General features: G+C 42.4%; 1 protein-coding gene across 4 annotated transcripts; it reads right to left on the reverse strand.

Annotated features, from left to right (window-relative positions):
• Positions 1 to 1,957: 1,957 nt before the first annotated feature.
• Positions 1,958 to 20,791, reverse strand: mgmt (O-6-methylguanine-DNA methyltransferase). 4 transcript variants are annotated; one of them, XM_029127539.3, is made up of 5 exons: positions 20,657 to 20,791; positions 18,210 to 18,358; positions 9,365 to 9,525; positions 4,944 to 5,083; positions 1,958 to 2,306 (listed from the first exon to the last, which is right to left on the reverse strand). In XM_029127539.3, the coding sequence occupies exons 2-5, from the start codon at positions 18,344 to 18,346 to the stop codon at positions 2,190 to 2,192; spliced, it is 555 nt and encodes a 184-aa protein (XP_028983372.1). In that variant the 5' UTR covers positions 18,347 to 18,358; positions 20,657 to 20,791; the 3' UTR covers positions 1,958 to 2,189. The 4 variants fall into 4 exon arrangements, with proteins under 4 accessions (XP_028983372.1, XP_028983373.1, XP_028983371.1 ...); XM_029127540.3 differs by having other exon boundaries at positions 18,210 to 18,355; positions 20,657 to 20,762; XM_029127538.3 differs by having other exon boundaries at positions 18,210 to 18,355; positions 20,573 to 20,762.
• Between the last annotated feature and the right edge of the window lie 519 nt (positions 20,792 to 21,310).

Here is a 21,310-nt window from a genome sequence, read left to right on the forward strand (position 1 = left end):
GGGAGTTTATCAGTGTCTGGTTGATTTATGAAGTCAGACTCAATATCATCCACTTCACCCACACACATATGGACATACACGTGTGCACAACACGCATGGCCACATGCTCTCTCTCTCTGTCACACACACACACGGGCGTGCACGAGCACACGCACCCACAGGGTCCCTCCGTCTAAAATGGAGGCAGATATTAGGCCAAAATTAAAGGTTTCACAGAGATTTCCAGTGCGGGTGATGAGATCGTCTCAGGCTTTTTTAATCAAATTCTATTTTATCTGTGTGCCAGCATGATACAGTACAGAACCAGTTCACATGGTGAACATACAACCACAAAATAATACAGACTTAATAAGAAGACTGCTAATAATATTGACAACTACTAAAATACCATTACATGTCTACAGAGAGTGAGAAAAAAAGTTAAGAATGACTTTAAAGACTTTTTCTGGCCATTATGCAGCTAATTACCGTGGACCATGTCGGAAGCTTTGATACTGGACTTGTGTTTTATCGTAAGGCGCAGCGCTCTACAGAAGTCAGTATCTCTGGTGCTAAAATCGTAGCATTCCATAGAATTTACTTAGCCACAAGCAAAAAAGGAGGGTGCTTACAGTGCACTTCAGAGTGCGCCTGGCTTAAATGGGACCCCTTGTGGCTGTGTCACAGCTCCCTTCGTTAGGGGGCTGACTGTAGCCTGTAGTCACCACAGGCATCATTAGCCCTGTGTGAAACCACGGACTGAGTCTCATTCTTCATCTGCCTGTCTGCTGCCTCAACATCCACGCTGCAATAGTGCTCCAATGGCAGAGCAAGTGAGTCCGGGAGCACGAGCGGATAAGAAATTCAAAAATGCACAAGTTCAATTGTATTCAGCGAGTGGGCTACTTGAATTGGTTCTGTAAAGGTTAGAGCCGAGGTTATTTTTGGAGGGTGGATTATTAGGCTACCTGGGCTGAACAGAGGAGGAATAACTATGGCCACGTAACGGTCACTCAGGAGCTCCACTAGGATCGCGGAGACTCAGACCTTCAGAGTAAAAATACTAAAGAGCTAATGTCCCCTCAGACTGTTAGGAAAACATGTAAAGAAGTGAAGCAAATGTAGGAAACATTCAATTAAAGCAACTGATTTTTTTAACACACACACACACCACTGCTGCCCACTCCATATGGTCTTTATAAAAAAAGAATAAACATATCCCGGAGAGATTAAACTGGGTTATGATGGAAAATGAAATAATATAAACATTTAAGTTACAAATTAAATGTGCAGCATGAATTCAAGGTTGAAACGTTGACTTCAGTTTCCCGTTCTGTACTGCCCTCTAATGGAAAACGCTACTCAGAAATAAAAGAGGGAGCTCTGACATGCAGAGCTGCAGCGGGGAAAGAAGACATACAGCATAATTAATTATGAGCTGAGCTGAGTGAAAGCTACATGAAATCAATTTTTAAATTAAACACAATTATAATGATGAAAAGGCAGAATTTGTCATTTCAGAATGTATTTATTTAAACATGTCTAAGGCAACAAAAGTGCAGTATATAATGCATAAGACGTCTCCACTCTAGGTAGATTATAAGGCAAACAATGAGATCTAAATGAAGACAAAACAAATGCTTCACTACAAAGCTTTGTAGCAGTAAAATTCAGAGCCTTTATCACTGGATGTTGAACAAAGCATTCACTTGGCAGGAAATTAAAAAACCAACGAGAGGTACAAAGACTAATTCTGCTTAGGCGAAACAACAACAACAACAACAATGCTAGAGACATATTTTTAAGGGAATAATAATTCTTTAGAAAAACCATTCCAGCACTATCTGGCAAACACAACGGAGACCCACGGGAGCATATGTTTGTAATTCCTACTGTTCTCTGTTTAAGTTATTTTTGTACATTCTAATTCTGCAACAACTCTGTATCACATTAGCCATGCAGCATCTCTATTCTTAGATTAAAAAAAAAATAAAAAGTATAAACTGAATATTTACGAGTAGCTCCAGTTGTTCCACAGTGTTCGCCAGGCACGCTAAACTTTATGGCCCTGTTTTGTGTTGTTAAGGAAAAAAAAGAAATCCTGGCCGTGTGTGTGTGTGTGTGTGTGTGTGTGTGTGTGTGTGTGTGTGTGTGTGTGTGTGTGTACTGAATGAAGGACAGTTGGCCTCTGTCATGCTTTAGACTTCCCCTCACTGCCTCTCATGGGTGAGCAGCCATTGTTTGAGATGGTTGCCCTTGCCGCTCATGTACGGCCCACTCTGTCCACTGCTAGAAATGACTCGGTGACAGGGGATGAGCAGAGGAACCTGGCACAGACAGAGAGAGGAACTCAGCTCTGAGGAAATAAACATGTGCAGCCTTTGCAAATATTATGCAAGAACATTTTTACATGAAAAGAGACGTTTTAAAAGGCCTGCCTTATCTCTTTCTCAAAAAGAACAGCTATTTTTATTTGTTTCTGCTCTCTACTGGTTCATTAAACAGGCATATTTTAGTATATAGGTTTTAAACTTTTAAAATAATAATCTAAAAAAACTATGCTGCAGTAGAACAAACACACCGGTTGAATTAAACACATCCAGGTTGGCGGGCTTCGCATTCTGGCTGATATTTATTGTCACTGCAACACTGACACTGTTGTGAAGTGTTGATAGTAAATATGTATTATGTATAAAAGAATCTCTGATTTACCACATAAACGATGTGACTTGAAAGTATCCAACGTGCGGAAAATATGAATCTGCACTTTTTTGGGGGCTTTTTATGTTGATGCACCGCATGAAAACAAAGTGGTGCACCAGAAGTGTCTGGTTTGATCCTGCACACATCCACATTCAGGGTGATGGCTCAGTCTTTGGGTATAAATGTTTTTACTCTTTAATAGTGTAAAGCAAAGAAGCAATCAAAAATTAATGGGCAAAAACACCAGCAGGATGAATATTCAATCGAGAGGGTGTCAACATTAAGATCTGATAACCCTGTGATCATTAAAAAGAGGAAGTCGGTGGAGCGTTTACTCTTGTTGCAGACGACTGCCAGGGGGGTCCCGAGTTCTTTGTAAACTAAATGGCTGGAGAAAGATTAAACAAGCAAGGCTAAAACACTTCGATCATTGTGCATTCAGAGGAAGACTGGCAATGGTTGGAATGATTCGCTGCTGTTATTTCTTTAAGATGTTCTCATTTTGCCCTCGTTGCGTTGTTCTTTGTTGCAGCGAATACAAAAACACGGCTGCATTGTGACTGGATTTTTCCAATTCAACGGAGTTCTCCTGATTTGACGGCTGCACATTCAGCCTTTTGTATAAATGTTGGACACGCAGTGTGTTTCGGTTCAAATCCATCATTAAACCCACTCCCATATCAACAGCAATAAAACTTTCCGAGCCCCAGATTAACCTTGCAGACAGAGAAATACTGCTTGAGTATTTGGATCAATACTGTTCCCCGGGTTTGGAGGGAGAGCCGGGGTACCCCCTCAAGGCCTTCGGATCTGCCTCTTCACTTCGGGGGAAAAGAGCACTACACCAGGCTTATCAATACTCAAATCCTGGTGAAGAAGAAGTGCCACAGAGAGGCGAGGATCGATTGAGCACACTGAGCTTTTCACAGCTGAAGCCCGAGTGGAGCAGCGCTACTGACAAGTAATTGACATTGACAATCTGACTCTGGATCTGTATCAGGAGCTGAAGGCTCAGGCTCCCAGCCTCCCTGACGAAAGGAAAGAAATGTCTGTAAAACATGAGACTGAGAAGTATTATACAGCCCTCCAGAAGCGATGCCATTGGCTAATGTAGCCGATAACATATAGAGAAAGAGCTGCATAGCATTAATACTGTTTATCTGTATTTATTCTGTATTATAAATATTCCTGTCTCGCAACCTCCCAGCTTTAAATTACAAAACAGAAGGAGAGAAGAGCAGCGCTAAGATTAGGATGTACACAAGTTATTGCACTGCAGATATGAGGGAGAACATCTCACTGGGTGCATTTCTGTACAAGACGTGTTCTCTGCCTCACAGAGCACACCGGTGGTGCCCACAGCACTACATGGGCAGAGCTAAACGGGCTTTGATCAAAGGGTTTGATCAAAAGAAGACACACCACTTGCCCTCTAGCCCTCCATTTTGTACACAGTGGATTCATGGGCAAAAATGATGCGGGCCAGGTTTCCTACAAGACTCGGAGATTTGCAGCAAACGGCTACAGTAAAGACTTGAGAGCACAGGAACAAAAGGTGTGGGCTTAAAACCGTGCTGTAGGTAGACTTTCACGTCTTCGTGGTTCTCAGAGGGGGGCGGTTATTTCGCCATCTCACATATTCAAACACACCTACGGTTTATATTATATACCCTGCATCAGGGAGGGATTTATTAAGTGTTTTACTAGAAAACTCCAGCTGCTCACACAACTTTTATTGAAAGCAGTGTTTTAGTACATTTTAAATATTAGGAATTATTTGACAAGAAATGTATAGATTATATTTCACATATATCTACATGCTCAATTTTGTAAGCGTTTATTGTCTTTTATTTACATTTTGTCTTTCGTTCAAACGCAAAATAAATTACCTTTAATTCTATTGTGGCCCATGTGTGGTTATTTTCCTAATGTAATGTGGCCTTTATTTCCCAATTAAGTGACTCGTGATTCAAGTCTGAAAAGCTTCAAATGAACCTCTTACCATTTAGGCTTTCACCTAAAAATAGGACTCCAACACAATTAATTAATGCAGCTCTGTACAGTAAATAAAAGTGTAAATGAAGCTAAGGTGTCTTTCACCAACTGTTTTATAAAACGACTGCATTCTGTTTGTCCACACACAAAATATCCACATTATTAACAGTTTCAATCTGCCGAACTCTAAAACACTTCAAATTTTCCCTATGTGGCTAAATAAAGTAAGTAAGAGAGAAGCCTGTCAATCAATGTCATCCACTCACCGGATTCCTCCTCATGGCCCCTCCCACCGCCCGCACCGCTCTGGGGTTTCCCGCCATCTCAGCGAGGCGTTTGTACGAGACGGTCTCTCCGAACTTCACATCCCTCAGAAGTACCTGCAACACGCGGCTGCTGAAAGCGTCTTCACAGCGAAGCAGAGGACAGAGGGAAGAGCGAGACAGCGGAGGAAGAGACGGTCCCTCATTTAATCAATCACACGCAGACAGCGGGCTGAGCAGCCGCTGACAGGACAACACTGTAGCTCAACATGGATTACAATCAGCAGAACTAAGTGTTTTAAATAGAAATCAAAAACATTTTGATCCACTTAGCAGTATTTGTTCAGTCTAAACACGTGTTTGAGGTTTAATTGTTCTTCACAGGGACTCTACATGATTCCCATTTTTTCTCTAGAACATCATTAAACAACTAAAGACAAAGAAGTCACTCAATTTGACCTTAGAACTAGTATTAACATGCTACAGACGATGATGTGAGAAAATTATTTCTATGGCAGAAAAATCTAGGTTATGCTTTGAAAGGTCACAGCTAAAATTAAAAAAGTTCGCTCCTTCATTTAAAAGGATTAAGAGAGGCCAAAAAGACTGCAAATCTGCTCCAGATTTTTAATAATAATAATTTGAATGTTGCACGCCATTTGTGGCAGTGGGATGACTTTGAGGTTAATCAGACCAATTTGTCCTTTTAATTGCTTTCTATTCAGAGTAGATTCATTATATCATCTTCACTTAAATGGCAGAATTCTTCAAATCATCCGCAGCTTAACCGACCACATTAACGGCTTTGATTTCATTAGCACTTTAGCAGTAGCATTATCTTTTTTCTGGATTACCACGCAGCGACCGAGAGGCATGTTTGTCTAGTTCTGATAGCTGAGGACGGGCAGAGCATTTGAAGCATCCCCAAACCTTAAGACAGCGACGCGCTGAGCATGTGTAGCGGGCGAACAACATTCTTCTTTTTATTTTTTTCTTCCCTTTTTGCGCGGAGAACAAGATGGGGAACAATAGTCTCGTTATCAAGAGGGGGTGAGATCCTTCTAGTATATACATGTACTCAGTCATGAAAATTCAATTAGTGATCTCCCATTCTCTCTCATTTATATGGTCTAAGAGAGCACATGACAAGTGATCTATGAGAAATCCCTCTAAATTGGCATTGTGTGAAAACATGTCACACCCCTGTCTCTCTTCTACAGAGTGAACATCCTTTGCTCCCCAGGCTCCCTCGCTACCTTATAGTCACTCTCCGCTACACAAAGCCACACGAACAAGGCAATTTGCCTAAACTGGGGGGAATAAGTGTAAAACCTAAAGGGGATACGTTTGATTGATGCGCACCCATGTGAGTTCTTTGTCTTGAACAAGGCCCGTAGGTACTGTTTAATAATTTTTCAGGTAATAATCATGCTGTCAGCGAGATGACGAGCTCTTACGCAGACAGACTTAACGTTATGATGAGATAAGATACACCCCTGAAATTTCTCTCTCGCTGATGAAGCTCGGTTCTGGCCGCATTATGTGCACGGCACATATTGATATCGCTTTGTCACTGGTGGGAGGACGACAACTCGCCCAGACTGTGGCGATGACAAATCCCCGCTGATGAAAACGTTATTGACAAACAACCGAAGTCGGCGTCGCAGCGGCGCTTTCGCCTACGTGCGGACGGCGCGACGAGCCGTTTACACCTGCTTCTCCGGGAGGGTTTTACATCTAAACAGTTCTGGACCCGTCTCTGCTTTCATCTGCCGATGCAGGGGTTAAAGAACTTTGCCCTCATCAGTGTTAGTGACTGAGACTTCATGCGGGTCACTCGAGGTGACCAGCAATGATTTGGAGAGCAGTCCCACAGCCCCATACTTCATAAAGAGCCTAATACGGTGTGTCTGGGGTCAGGACCCTCTTTAGATCCGAGTGCAGTGATGTCAATTGTTTAAATAAAAGTTGAGAGGATCCACTTACATGTTTACAGACATCCCATAATTATGTCACAGGCCATTACCTTCAAGGAGGCCAGGTGATAGAGGCACTGCAGAGGCAGAGACAGATTGACCCAGAGTAAAATTGAAAAGATATAGTGATTATGAACGTATTGACATATGATTGATTTGCTCATAACCGTGTATATGACACTAATCTGAGGGCAATTTGGAAAAAATAAAATAAGAAAACAATAAACCGAGTCCCATCAGCGCCGCTAATGACAGATATGGAGAGATGACTTCTAGCTGACAGTCACCTCATACATTGATGTGGGAGTAAAAAGACAATAGTAGAAATACAGCTACCTCATTATCCTTTGTGTCTAATGGGAGGGAAGACTTTGACTCTCAGTCAAAGTGTCTCTTGAGTCTGGAGGGATCCATACTTTTGAAGGCTGACGGGGTGCTGATGATTCTCTGATTATTCGATATTCTGAAAACGTTCATTTCCCTAATTCCTCTCCACATCACAGGGGTGAGTCCTGGTGAGTGTCTCATCTCACCCTGCGCTGTGCACAGGGGGAGGCTGAGGCTCCTGCAGGAACACAGTCATTTGGGCTTTGAAGAGTGCCCTTCCCCCCTTTCGTCACCCCCCCCCACATTCCCCGCACCGCTTACAGAGACTAAGATCCTCTCGTCTGTTACATATGGATGTATAATTAATGAGATAAGAATATGCATCGTTTTAAGAACCCACAACAGTGTCTGTGTTTTTCTGACGGGCCACGTGCGAGCGCGCACGTGCACGCGCTCGCGGCTCCTCCGAACCGGCGCGCGACGCGGCGCATGACAATCACGGCGCCTCACGTCTCCTTTCATGTCACCTCCGCTGCTCACGTTTGCCGTGACGGTTAATATGAAAAGTGGCTTGTTTTGTCAGAAACGTGTAAATAAACATGGCAACACTTCAAGTGAAGGTCACAACTCAATATTGCATGACAAGCGCTGCGAGAGCGCCGACGCGTTCGGGTTCTCCCACAAGATAACTGAGCAAACAAAAGTTGGTTGTCACAAATTGTAATGACCTGATTAAACTTGTATTTTTTCCCAGGCAGCAGCGGTGGCGGCGGCGGCGGCGTAACTACATAGCAGGCGTTTGTACAGCAGCAAGTGTTCCTTAATATTTGTGAATCAACAAGCAAAAAAAAAAAAACTTCTACTTCTCCCTCAAAAGACAAATACTCTTGATGCTTGCATTTAACATTTTTATACTGGCGTGGCCTATGGTTCTGACTTCAGAGAGCAATCTAAGCTTAAACCCTGTATTTACTGAGCCCCAAAACAACAGGCGAGGGAGAGAGGTGGAACACAGCACAATCACCTATTCAGATCAGGTACTAATGAAGAATTCCATCTATCCTGAAATTTAATTAAAACCCCAAAGACTTCAGATGAGATGCGATTTGAAAGAGCCTGGGGCAGGTACACAAGCACTTGGTGGCGAAGGGAATCACACTGAAAGTTGATATCGTAATTGGTCCTGATATATTTCTGCATTGCCTTTGCGGGAGCGTGGGACTCGTAGCTGTATACAGGGTCTCGACGGAGTACCTGCTCATTGAAAATGCCATCACTCAAGCACCGCAGATCTGCATGAAATTAGAGAGCAACTCAGGCCTGATTGCACGGGAAGAGAGGCACAATTGTTAAATGCATATATTAGAGCTATTTCTTTCCGCGTAGGTGTGCTTCTGGGTCTAAATGAGCACTTCTGAAAATCTTCGGGTTAAAATGCAATGAGCATCGCGGCCGTGACAAAGAAACGGGATGTAATTGTTTTGAAAGCGCCATAAGCGCGAAAAGTTTATCACTTTGAAAATGAGTTGTCAGGCTGCGATATTGTTTGTTTCCTTCAAACACGACACACCAGGGATAATGAATTCCTCGTTTTTTTCCTCAGCGCTCTCGATTATTCACTCGGCAGCCACAACTACCCGCTGAAAGGACACTAATTGTCCGTTTTTGAGGTGCTTTCTTTTTACTCGCCCTCTGTGACTGGTCAAGCCAACAATAAGCTCATTCAAACTTTACCACCATTCACATGTTCTCATTAAAAAAAAAAAAAAAAAAAAAAAAACGCTTCCTGTCTGAAAATGTCAAGAGTGGAATTCGATCAGTTTCAAAGAATGTGCCAAGAATCATGGAAAAGCTTGCCAAGACTAACACGCGTGGTAAGAGCTGCCACAGATTACTGAACCAAGTTACAGCTCTGTGTTCTGCTCTCTCTCCTTCGCTCACCCACTCGCTCTCGTTTCCTCTGCTCTAGCTCGCCCCCCCCCCCCCCCCCCCCTCTCTCTCTCAGCCATAAAATACTTCATTATAACACAGTGAGCCTGTGAGTGTAAGTGATGTAACTGACAATTAAGAGTGAAAGCCTGATCCCAGTCATGGCTCTGCAAATATTTATCCATGACAGACCTTCTTGCAGGGCGGGGTGGTGAAAGGCAGGGAGCGGGAGACTCCCAATGGTCTGTGGCTCACTGAAGTACGCCTGGAGCCATTCAACGCAGCGCTGCAACTCGGGGCTCGTTTCTGCCAGGCTATCGTTGACCACACAGCTTAGGGGGGCCTCGCCGGTCCTGGGAGGGATATAAGGCAGAATGGGGAGGTGAGGTGGGGATCAGAGGAGCAATCATAACACCCGATTCTTTGTTGAGCAGTGCTGAAATATGTCACAAGTGTGGAATAACATGCCACGGGTGACACAGATGCAAGATGACATAATTTGCTGAGTCGAAGCTAAAGTTGTTAATCAAGACGTGGTTAAAGTCTGAAGTTACACGGGTCGGCGCTGCCCCGGTCGCTGAGCTGTGACAAACATCAGAACTGTGAAAGACGGAAAGAAGCCCGAGAACGTACGAAGACAGTAATCCAGATGTGTTTTACAGTAGATATAGTTTTATACAAAGTGCAGCTTTGCGAGTATGGGAGAAAGCACAGTCGGGTCACGAGGAGCGGCTCTAACGGTTCATATCGAAGTTTAGGGAAGCAGAACGGGCCCCTAAAAAAAAAAAAAAAAAAAAGAGTTTTCAAAATCTTCCAGCTGCAACGAGAAGAAAGTTAAGAGGGCAGCGTTAACAACAGCTTCAACTTTGCTCAGGTCTACTTTATAGTTCATGACAAGAATAAATGGATTTTTTGGCCGGAGCGGCGCTGGCCGGCAAAGCGCTGCACTTGGACGTGCATCTTAGCATGAGTAGATGCTTGGAGGAATTTGCCGATGGTTGAGTTGGCATCACTTAACAGCCGAATTTCCCTTCGCTGCTGACCACCCCCCAGGTCAATGCGAGCAGGCTGACCCATATTTGACACTTAAAGACCCTACTGGGAAGGTGCTCTCTTAACATGTGCATTACTGCAAAGTGGACCTCACGCTGTGTTGTGGATCTAAAGCAGCTCGCCAATTCCATTAACTGGTGTACAGCACTTATAAATAAATAATTTCACCATTTAAGTGCCCCTTTTTTCAAAATTGGCTTATCCTGTACGGTATTAATAATAGACATTTACTTTGTTAAACACACAGGCCGTCTCCCTCCTGCCTGCCGCAACAACACGGCCCTAAAGTGTTTTTACACTTCTGCAGGTCACAGTTTGAGCAACGCTTTATATTGGACATGTGAAGCCGAGGTTTACTGGAGTGTTATGACTGAGCGGGCCGGCTTTCACAGAACTGCTCTGCCTGCTAGTTTGTGCCTGTGTGATGAAAATCTCCCGGGTGCTGTTTAACAGTGGGTGTAAATACAGTAAAAGGTGTAAATACTCTCATTTCTAAATAAACCACACAGCAGTTTATAGTCGAGTGGCGAGGAGTCGGAAACCCACCGGCGAGTCCTGTGCTGAGACCCACTCAAACAATGGCCATGGCTCATGGCAATCTCTGTCGGCATGGGTGAGTGCCCAGCCAGCCCCTACTTGTCATTGTCTCTCCTTTCCATCCCTCCCCTCCTCTCCCTCCTCATTCCCCCCTCTCTATTTCTCTATCCTCCCACTCTCCACCACACGCCCGTGACCCCCCCCCTCCACCTTGCTTTTTTTCAGCAAGGATCTTCAGGCCACTGTTCCCTCTCTGCACCCCCCCCGCCCTCCACACCCAACACGCCTCCGCCCACCACCACCTCCTCCACCCTTCCACACCCCCTCTTTCTCTCTGAGAGGATGTTCCAGCCGCTGCACACTGACAGCTCGGGGATATTGTGTGTGGAAATGTTCCTGTTGGACCCGCAGGCCCTTACAATCTACTGGACAAAGGCTAGAGCACCTTTGCTTAAGGCTTGGCACCTTTGACCTCACGCTCACACTTCAGACTTGTCACCGTGGCTAATTTTTCCTCTCCCCGCAGCCCTCCAGTTATGGATGTGCCCGCTTTAAAGGTGTTCTGAGTGATACAACATTGACAGTAGTAAAAGTTAATGCAATGCAGTACATGTTATGGCCGGTAAACAACAGCAAAATAAATAAATAAAAGTGCAACAACATCAGTGGAGCTGAAGTCTGTCACCTCTAGGTGCGATGGGGGATTGTTTTTAAAGAGCATGTGGGCAGTGGAGATGTAGCTCCTGTGCTGACAACATTTCCAGTCGCTTCAGTGAATTCCGAATCAAGAGGCATCATATGATCTTTATAGAGTCCAGGCTGCCACATTAGACTATGTGCCCTTTAAAGGAGAGATTAGAGGTGTGAAATAAATGTGAGTCTAATTATAAAGCAGCTCTCTTAAGGAGGAGGAGCAATCTTTCCATTGTCTTAAGCTGCTATCGCATATTGTGAAATTTAAATTAAAATACCAGATAGTGACTATAAGCAGTAGTTCAGAGTTTAACACATGTATTTATATTTGAATAAACAACAGGATAAACAGTTGTCATTTATTATCTTTGGACTTGTTATAACCATATTTCTTTTCCACGTCCTCCTACTATTTCATCACAGGTAAGGAAATAGGAAACTAATTTCCAACTAGCCAGGACCTGCTGCACTACAAAGAATATTTCCCTTGATAGAAGATTTTGATCTGAGAAAATTTCTAATATTGTGCTCCTGTCACAATCAATTTCCAATTACCATAAATCATTGCTGCGTAAAGTGGGAGTCATTTGGAGTTCTACCCATTTTCCAACTCTAATATAAGGAATGAATTGCGCATTTATATAATGTTGGGGGTTATTTCATTCAACCTGGAAGAAACAATCAAATGAGACAAAAAAATGCTGACATTGAACTTGTCTATTTCCTTTAGGCATATTCTCTTTCTGTAGTTGTACAAGACTTCAGTCGGACTTTTTCTATCAACTGCAAACGTAAGAATGAACAGGTTAAGCACAGGATCTAATTGAAAGGGATCTGGCGAAGGGTGTAATGGTATATTGCACCAAAAAGGGAAAAAACTCAAAACTCAAGCCTCCATCCTGTGAAGCGTGATGCCGCTCATCCTGACTCGATTGGCTGTCACTTTTGACACAGCCTGCCAGAGTTCTCCTTCACCGATCATGGGTAACATGGCGGGTCAGAGGATGAAATAGAAAAGGCCAGGAGCAGTCCAATATTTTCCCTCAGCCTTATAGCTGCAGATACTTAACTCACAGACGTCAAAGACTCAAGAGAGCATGAAAAAAGCCTAAAATGACTGTCTAAAAAGGGAAAAAAATACAGCATGTCTCTATGAATGTCAAGATCCTGATGGTCTCTGAGCCAAGGGCTGTGATACAATTGTAAGCCACTTGTTCAATGCAGCTCGTTCAAGCATTTGAACATCATTCAGATGCCTATCTGGCTGCCGCAGCACTACAGTCGACAGCTTCTGGAGTGCTAAGCTGTGAGAAATGCTTCCTATTCTATTGTGGTGTGCACGTTTTGTGCTCCGCCGTTTCAAAATAAAAACAACTGGGCCGGATAAACTGCTCTCTCGATATCCAACAACTCTTATTAGCGAATGTCCGCCGAAGAGGCTGCAACACTCAATCCAATACATAAAGGTGGTGGTAAAATACTGCAGAGTAGGCAACAAAGCACACAACAATTAGGTCTTCTCCCAACTGGCTAGCCACAGGAGTCAGTGAAGGCATGTATTACCAGAGCCTTAACTCTTACTCCATTATGTAGTGTATCCACACCCCGACGCAGCAATGTTTATCTACAACAGACTACTGAGCAGTTTCAAATAGCGTTTTTAGCCTCTATTCTCAAGTGCCACAGTAAGAGATTCCAATTACCCGAATGGTAAGGAGCCAGTGAGGGAGGCATAAAGTACATTAGGGATCCCCTGTAACTGCAGGGACCTTTTAGAGCCTCAACTGAAGAGGGCCGAGAGACTGGGGGGACAGTGACCCTGCATGGATAGCCTCTGTCAAAACTTGACCACGTCAAGCACAAAGGCATTATGGGAATCCAGTGTCACCAAGTCCTAATTACTGTCTGTGTTCAGAGCAAATTACTGCCTTGTTCCTCTGATTAGCGAGGAGGCTAATCTTCACCTGTGTACGCCAGCACTGCTGAGGGCCCTTGAGTGTTAGCGCTTCGTCTTCTGTAATTTATTTTTAAATCAGTGCCCGCTCCCAGGAGTTTTGAGTGTTTTGTTGTGAACCGCTTACCATGATCCCCACCACCGCCCCCTCACCCCTAAATCCTTGACTAAATCCTTGTTTGGTGCCGCAGGAAGATAAGCAAGAACAACACTTGGGCATAATTGACTCGTACTCCTCTCCAAGATGTCAGAGCAGAATCATCTCTCTGCATATTGCCTTAGTATGTCACACACTGTACACTTCTGCATGTTGCAGATATAGAATCCAATCAAGTTCTAAAACAAACTAGCGCAACCCGCGTGCTGGAAAACTTCCTGGTCGACAACAAGGGAGAAAGAAAAAAAAAAAACAACAACAACAACTGCAAGAGCTGCTTTTAGCAGCGTCTCCACAGTGGAGGCAACTCCCGCTCAGCTCCCGTCCTTACCCTGGAGGTTCTGCTTTAGAAACCACAAAATTTGCAGATTCTCATCTGAGCGAATGTCAGTGTCTCGTCTGTGTGGGGCAGTTTACAGGTAGTGAGTTACACAGGTGTTGGTTTACACAGGAAATGGCACATGCAGCCTGATTGGGACAGTCCCCAGAGACACGGGCATAAACATAGAGCGCAGATGGGTCCAAGGGCCAGAGGGAGCAGCACCTTAATGAATACGCAGCTGAGTACTGCACTTCACAACATGCAAAACAATATTCTACGGCTGTAGTAAAAAACAGAACAAAAATCATCTGAATATCATTACACAATGAATAATTCATACGATTTCTAAAGGGACCACGTCAAAAAGTCTCCCTCCTCTTTACTGATGATTTCATTCGGTATCTCAGCAGATTACTGTTTGTATGACGATGCATTTCAGTTACAAATGATAGAAGCTTATTTTGCATTTTGCATTCCGTCTCTGCAACAAGCACAATGATAATCTAAATTCATTAAAACTAAGCATTGGACTACGTAACAGACTCAAAGAGAACGAGGAGAGGTGCAGCAAGGAAGAGAGAGACAAATTACAGCGGGAAAAATAAGTTGTTGATACGACTCCCAGTGTGTGACCACATCATGTAAACAGCCCCCAAACAGGGAACACATCTAGCATTCTGCTATTCAGCGTGAACCAGGACATTGATTCACAACACTACAAGAGTGTGAGAAAAACGATAAATGCATCACCTCAGATATTTCACACTAGCGTTGCTAGTGTGTAAAAGCTGTTGCGACAGCTTGGGTATTAGGGCTAGATAGATGGAAAATGTCTGGCTGCTTATGAATGCCAATGCGAGTGGGGTGACAGGTTTGACACAAAAACACTCCACCTCCGAACAATTAGGCTGTTCTCAGGCCCCATCCAGTGTTGTCAGTGATAATGGAAAGCTGTGAGGATAACTGGTGATAAATAGACTTTAACACCCTCCTTCTTAAGAGCAATGCAGTTCTGCAGTCCTCTCATATGCTTAACTAATCATGACCATGGCCGGCAAATTCATACAAAAGACTAATTACTGTTGTACTTCACTTTGGTCTCAAAGGCCTCTTATATAAGGACTTGGGGGTTCTCTTGCCTCCTTTCTCCTCTTGATGGATATTTTTTACAAGTAGGCCTCATGCTAGACAAAAGCGTTTAAAAATTGGTGATTGCTTTCATCCGCTTTAATTACATTCAGAAATGGCATTTCTGCCACATAATACACCTCTATTGTTTCAGAATTATCTGGCTTGGGGAGTAAAATCTACAATATTTGACGATGCTCCCGAGCTAAATCGCCTCTTGAAATTGAAATATGCTGCCGAAATACAAAATAAAAAGCCAGCCTTTGCTGCTGATATACTGGAAGCTCCTTGGCTTTCTGCAGAATGCTATTATTATGCATATCCAGGTAGAAAGTTAATTAACCCAAAGCTTAAGCTAATTATGGTACCAGAATGCTATCAACCAAACGCTTTCAGTCAGACAGCTGTCCAGAATTTCATTTGCTAATCATTTGTCTTTTGCCGGAGCATATGGTACATTTCCCCGCTATCACAGCAACAACAAACAGATGAAAATCATTAACTAAAAACAATGTGCAATGTGAAAAATCAGACACAGATTTATAAGGCTTTGTGTCAGAGAAAAAAAGGCGGATTTATGGCCTGGGAAATATAATGATAATTCTTGGTTTTAGCCACTTAGGATTTTAAGCATATCACGTGACCCGAGTGTGCTGGGAATTCAGATGCACAAATATATTGTTTATATCTATATGCAAATGAGACAGAATGTTTATCCGTGTAAAATTAATTACAATTTTCTATAGGAGCATATGCAAAGAGCTTGTTCGCAACAATTTTTAGCTTCTAGCACATTTTGTGCCTGTGTTTTCCAACACAATATTTTCATATTGTTAAAAGTAGAAATCCCTCAGCTCAGAATTAAATCAATTATTTTCCAAGAAATGCGTCATGCATTTTTTTTTCTCTTTTCATAAAAACACATCACGCTGGCTGTTAAAAGGTGATTGATATCAGCATTGCCTTGCGACATTATCAGGCAATAAAGGCTACTCAGGTTCTAATGCAACATGTCATACACAGGCTCCTGTAGTACATTTCTATTGAGGACCTCACAAGCTAAATTGCTTTTTTCCTGCTCCCCCACATCTCAGCCAGCTTGACAGACAAATTGATCAAAGCACTGTAAAATAATATGCTCACAAAATGTCTCGGGGCAGGAGTCCAGCCCTTTTTTCATTTTTCACCCTAATAAAAAAGTGCTCTACGATTTCAACTGTATTATGTGTCTGTGCACTGTGTGAAAGAGGCAAGAAGCATCATATTTCAGATAATAGTAATCTCCTGTAAACAAAATGCGTATCATTTTTTTCTGTGAACACTGAGGCCATGCTAAAAACTAAAGGGTGGAAAAGCTGGTTAACAGGGAGGCTGGTGCGTAGGGCCCCAACAGGGGTTGTTGAGATGTAATGAATTTGTTCATCTGATGGTGCCTTCAGGGCTGTCGTTAGACTGGCAGAGGAGGTTGATTTCAGGAAATGTTCCTAAGATCAGTTAGGAAGCAAAAGGGGCTTGAGACGTTTCTATTAGAAGGGGCTGACGGTCATGGTGTGTAAGCAATACTTCATGGGCGTTTATGTAGCTATAATGACGATTATCAATAACTATCTATCAATGCCACAAATGCTTTTGTTGCAGCTCCAGCTGCTCCAGCACCCACCAATAGTGAATTCTGAAAAACAAACATGGCCACACAAGCCTTCCGGGCTCTGACTCGCTCAATAACATCTGTAGGTCTTCCTTTATCTTATGCATGGCCTTATCTATTTCCCTTATCCAAAATATGCTCTTAGAGATCATTTATCACACTGACTTCCTAAGCCTGTGCCACACCACATCCAAAGCTGGAAAGAGCCTTGTTTAGTATGTCATAAATAAATCAATGGAAATGGCTGATCTGAACTATTACAGCTACACGCAGGCTTTAGTGAGATCTACATGTAAAGCCGGTTGCAAAGATAAGCCTATATTTTGTCACTTTATCTCGCCTTCCTTAATGCCTGTTTACATTGCGTTACTCTATATATCTGAGCTGGCTCTAGTTGGCCTGTGTGATAATAACAATGTTTCAACTGGTTGTGATAAAATCTAAACACACGGTTTAATGATTTCTTGCTCACACCTAAAAGAACATACAGACAGCGGTGTGATAGAAACTTCACTTGTGACCGACGTAGCAAATGATATTAAACTGAGAAATGATCTAGTGATGCGAATCATTAAATTTATTTGCATATTCCTACTGAACCCGAACACACAAATTAAACCCCGTTCACAACGAGACGGAGAAAGGTGCCTGCTCATGGTTACAGGACATCTTCCATGATCAAAATTCCATATTATTAATTTCCTGACTTCAACTCATTAACAACAAGTGGAATGTTTTACTGCTTGATGAATTTTGGGAAATAGCAGAGAGAGGAGGAAGGAAACACATGTTGAGGTATAATATACAAGGTCATTAATGGGTTTCCATAAATTAGAATTTGAACATACATTTTCAAAAGGATAACTTCATATCCGGGTGCATGTGAAAATGGTTTAATTTCCCAAACCATTCAAGTTTATCAAATGCAAATCTGTGATACATGGATATTTAATTTCAGTCTAATCAAAACTAATCTGAGATGTAGGATATGGACCTGTAAAAACAAGGCATAAGTGCTTATTAATGCTGACTTTAATCAGTTCCAAGTCGCTTCAGTAACACTGTCAACATTCTAACAATTTTGAGCGATGGCCAGGGCATGAGACGCAATCACATATTACATTTCTGAGTGCTGCTTGACACTCCAAACTACGGCATACAACTTGGAGGGAACATAAATAAACAGGAGTGAACAGACCATGCTCCCCATGGCCTCCGCTGACCCTACAGACATCAGCTCTAATCAACTCCCTAGTGGGTAATAAACAAGTTATTTTTCTGAAATTTCAAATATACTGCAGGAAGAATCACAACCACATGCCATCAGAAATCTAATTTCAAGCCCAACTGTATTCTAGTGCCCCTCATATTTCTAGTGCCTGCTCATATTTGCCCAACTTTCTCCGGGATATTTCTTGTGGGATCTACAAAAATGCCCTGCTTCCAATGAGGAATGGTGGCACTCCATCACAGGAGTGGATTCTGTCTGCCTGTAAATTTCACACCTTTGTTTATCACGTCACCAGCCGGGCTGTTGTACAGTACCTTTCAGCAGGTGCGACATCCATTAGGATCTGGATGGTGTGCACACCATTCTCACATCCACTGACTTGGATCGTCCCCAGGGGGCTCAGCAATGAGATGGTCTTCTGAGTGCACTGGCTCTCCCTCTGCTTCTTCATCTCACTGCCCTGCTAAGGAAGCACAAATTACACTCTGTTCATTGACATATTCATGTGGCAACTTTCACTTTCCCACACTTATTTGCATTGAGTGATCTATTGAAAATCTAGCGGGCCACCAACGGATGATGACTTACATATCTGAACACCTAGCCTCCAAACAATGTCATGATGTGACTTGATCCCTACATTACTATCCAATATTTCTTTTGTGCATGGAAAGGAATACGCCTATCTAACCAATAAATCGCCCATTTTTTCCCCTCTTTCTGTTCTATATATCACATAAATGAGAAAAACAATGCAGTCTGTTCCCTTGTCTGGTGGGGGATTCCCAAGATAGCTCGACATTATTTTCAATCCGTCATTTTTGGTTGATGGCCGGGATGTTTTTCTAGCATTAAATTTGTTCCTTAGGGTGCAACTCCGATGGGATTCTGGTTTCCAGCCCTTAACAACAGCAAAAACGTGCAGCTTTTCTGACGACTGAGATGGATACTGGCAATAACCAGACAGCAGTTCCTTTTTTATTTTTACTTTGAGGGAAGGAGAGATGATTGACTATGTTATATGTGAGCTTTTGAGAGATGGGGGTTATAATAAATAAAGGTCACATTGATTGTAAGAGTTTCAACCAAGGAAACCTTTCCTTCCTGGAACTTTGATCTAAAAAGTGTCTGAAGGGTACAAATACAACATTTGTTTTGTTTGTTTGTTTTTTACTTTTCAAAGTATTTCTTAGCTCATATGTTACTGTACTAATTAGTCAGGTAGTGCTACAACTGCCATTCTCATTATGATTAAATCTGCAGATGCTTACAATTATTAATATTATAACTATTATAACTATTTTGTCTTTTATTTAATAATCTTTACTATACAATGGCAAGTATATATATATATAGCTGTATATTTATTGAAATATGAAACTGTAAAAAAGTCGTCAAAATTACAATGACCTCCACAACTGAATCTAATGAAATAATTGATCATTATAATAGCAGTAATTTTCTGCCTGTGGACAAATCGATTAACTGGCTAATCATTGCCATTGCAGTTCTTGTGTAGCAAAACTAAAGTGCACAACAGTTATAGTGTTATAGTTATCAAGTAGACAAATGAAATGTGCTTGCACACTTTTAGGCCTGTCATTTTATTTGGATGTGAACAGAAGCACTAAATAGTCAGCCAAGCAATAATAACCTAAAGCTTAAACAACCAATCAATAACCATCATCATATTTTATTCTTTCGCTAAATATCCCCTTGTTCTGGCTGAAAGAAAAAGTAAAGTTGAAAAACTGAAAAACTGTGACATGTTTATATATGTGTGTGTGTATGTATATTTTTTATTACAGCAGCAACAAATATTTAAAATTAGAAGACAAGTAAAAACAATCTTGACTGTTCAAGATATATTTCATTGTTTTATGAATATGTAATATTTTCTTTCAGATGAAACATAGTAGTCATGCATTTACAGTATATAACTTATGTTGGCTTTCAATACCACCCTCTCTCTCTCTCTCACACACACACGCACACATCTGTCATGGTATGCGATCACAAATGCGTCTGCTTCAACTTTCTTGTTTCTACTTTCGCAGCTCTCACTGTATTCATCGGGGGTTTGCCTGAACTGACAATAAAGGCGAGAAATTTCTGAGCCAAACAATGGTACAGTGCACTTTGGATAAGCGCTGCACACGGTGCCTGCCATTTAGCAAGCTGGTAATAGACTCACGGATATAACAATGGACTTTGGCAATAATGGCTTTGGCTAACAGTCTACACTGATTAAAAATAATGCGCTCCTGTTTGTTTTGAGCCGCTTTCGCTGCAGTAGACTAGTCTAAGTGACTACTCGCGTGTTTACTTAGCTCTTCACGGTGAGAAACAACAAACAATAAACAGCTTGCGTTGTTAAAAAATCACTGGCAGCGTCCTCGCGCTCGTCAATCATCTGACTCGTTTCTCATTAGACTAGTTCCTGGTCAAACCTGCGTGATTAATGGAGTAGAAAGGCGCGCAGGTGTGAAAATGCAACACGTGTCCTCATTGTGTTGTTTGAGATTATGCTAATTTATGCCGCGTGTGGACGAACAATGTCACAAGTGAACGTAATTGTGAGTGTGCTGAAAACAGCTGAAAACACAACTTAAATACAAAGTGCCCATTTAAAGTACTGGGCAAAGCTAGGGGTCCGTACATCGAGGCTTACACTTACTTTCACACAAGATAGCTCTCGGTAACATAAAACCTTAGGACAACTTTTAGTTATGCAACACTGTCGTGTGTCCCTTTAGCTCACAGGGAGGCGTTTTGTAGCAATGTGGTGTTTTCTGCGTCGTCCGCGTCCCTTCCTCCTTCAGACCGACACTAAGGGGACAGCGAACCTCTTCCTGTTCCTCCAGACAGAGGGAACTAGCTAGCCAATCACAGGAGGACGAGGTCCGCGCTCGCGCTCCAATTGGCCGGTGAGAAGTCCCCGCTCCGCCCTCTGTCAGGAACAGACACAGAAGGCTTGTCTAATAGGTCTCAAATTGGGATTTGGGGTCCTTCAGGGGGTCCCCAGCACACCCAAGACTAGTAATAGTAGTGATTTAGATATTTGATTTTCCTTTATATTTTTACAGCGGGAAAATATGATAATGCATATTTACTAGCATTAATTCCAAACGCTGTTTTCCTTCCACTTATAGCGGAGACATTTATCTAATTCCGTATCTCAAGTGACAGCTTCTCCGTGAGGTCTTTTGGGTCCCAAGTATAATGTTTGTGGGCAAAAAAACACCTATGTGGCTCCAAGAACCAATAAGATATTAGGTGCAGTATTACTAACTAATAAAGTCAGCATGGTATTATAAACAACGCATGAGGCAGTGCACATTCCTTTTATTAGAGTCTGCTGCAGTTTGAAGAAGAGGGACTTGTCATATAATGCCTAGAGCAGTAATGGATTTAG

Source organism: Betta splendens, chromosome 15 (genome assembly GCF_900634795.4).
Source record: "Betta splendens chromosome 15, fBetSpl5.4, whole genome shotgun sequence".
NCBI lineage: Eukaryota > Metazoa > Chordata > Actinopteri > Anabantiformes > Osphronemidae > Betta > Betta splendens.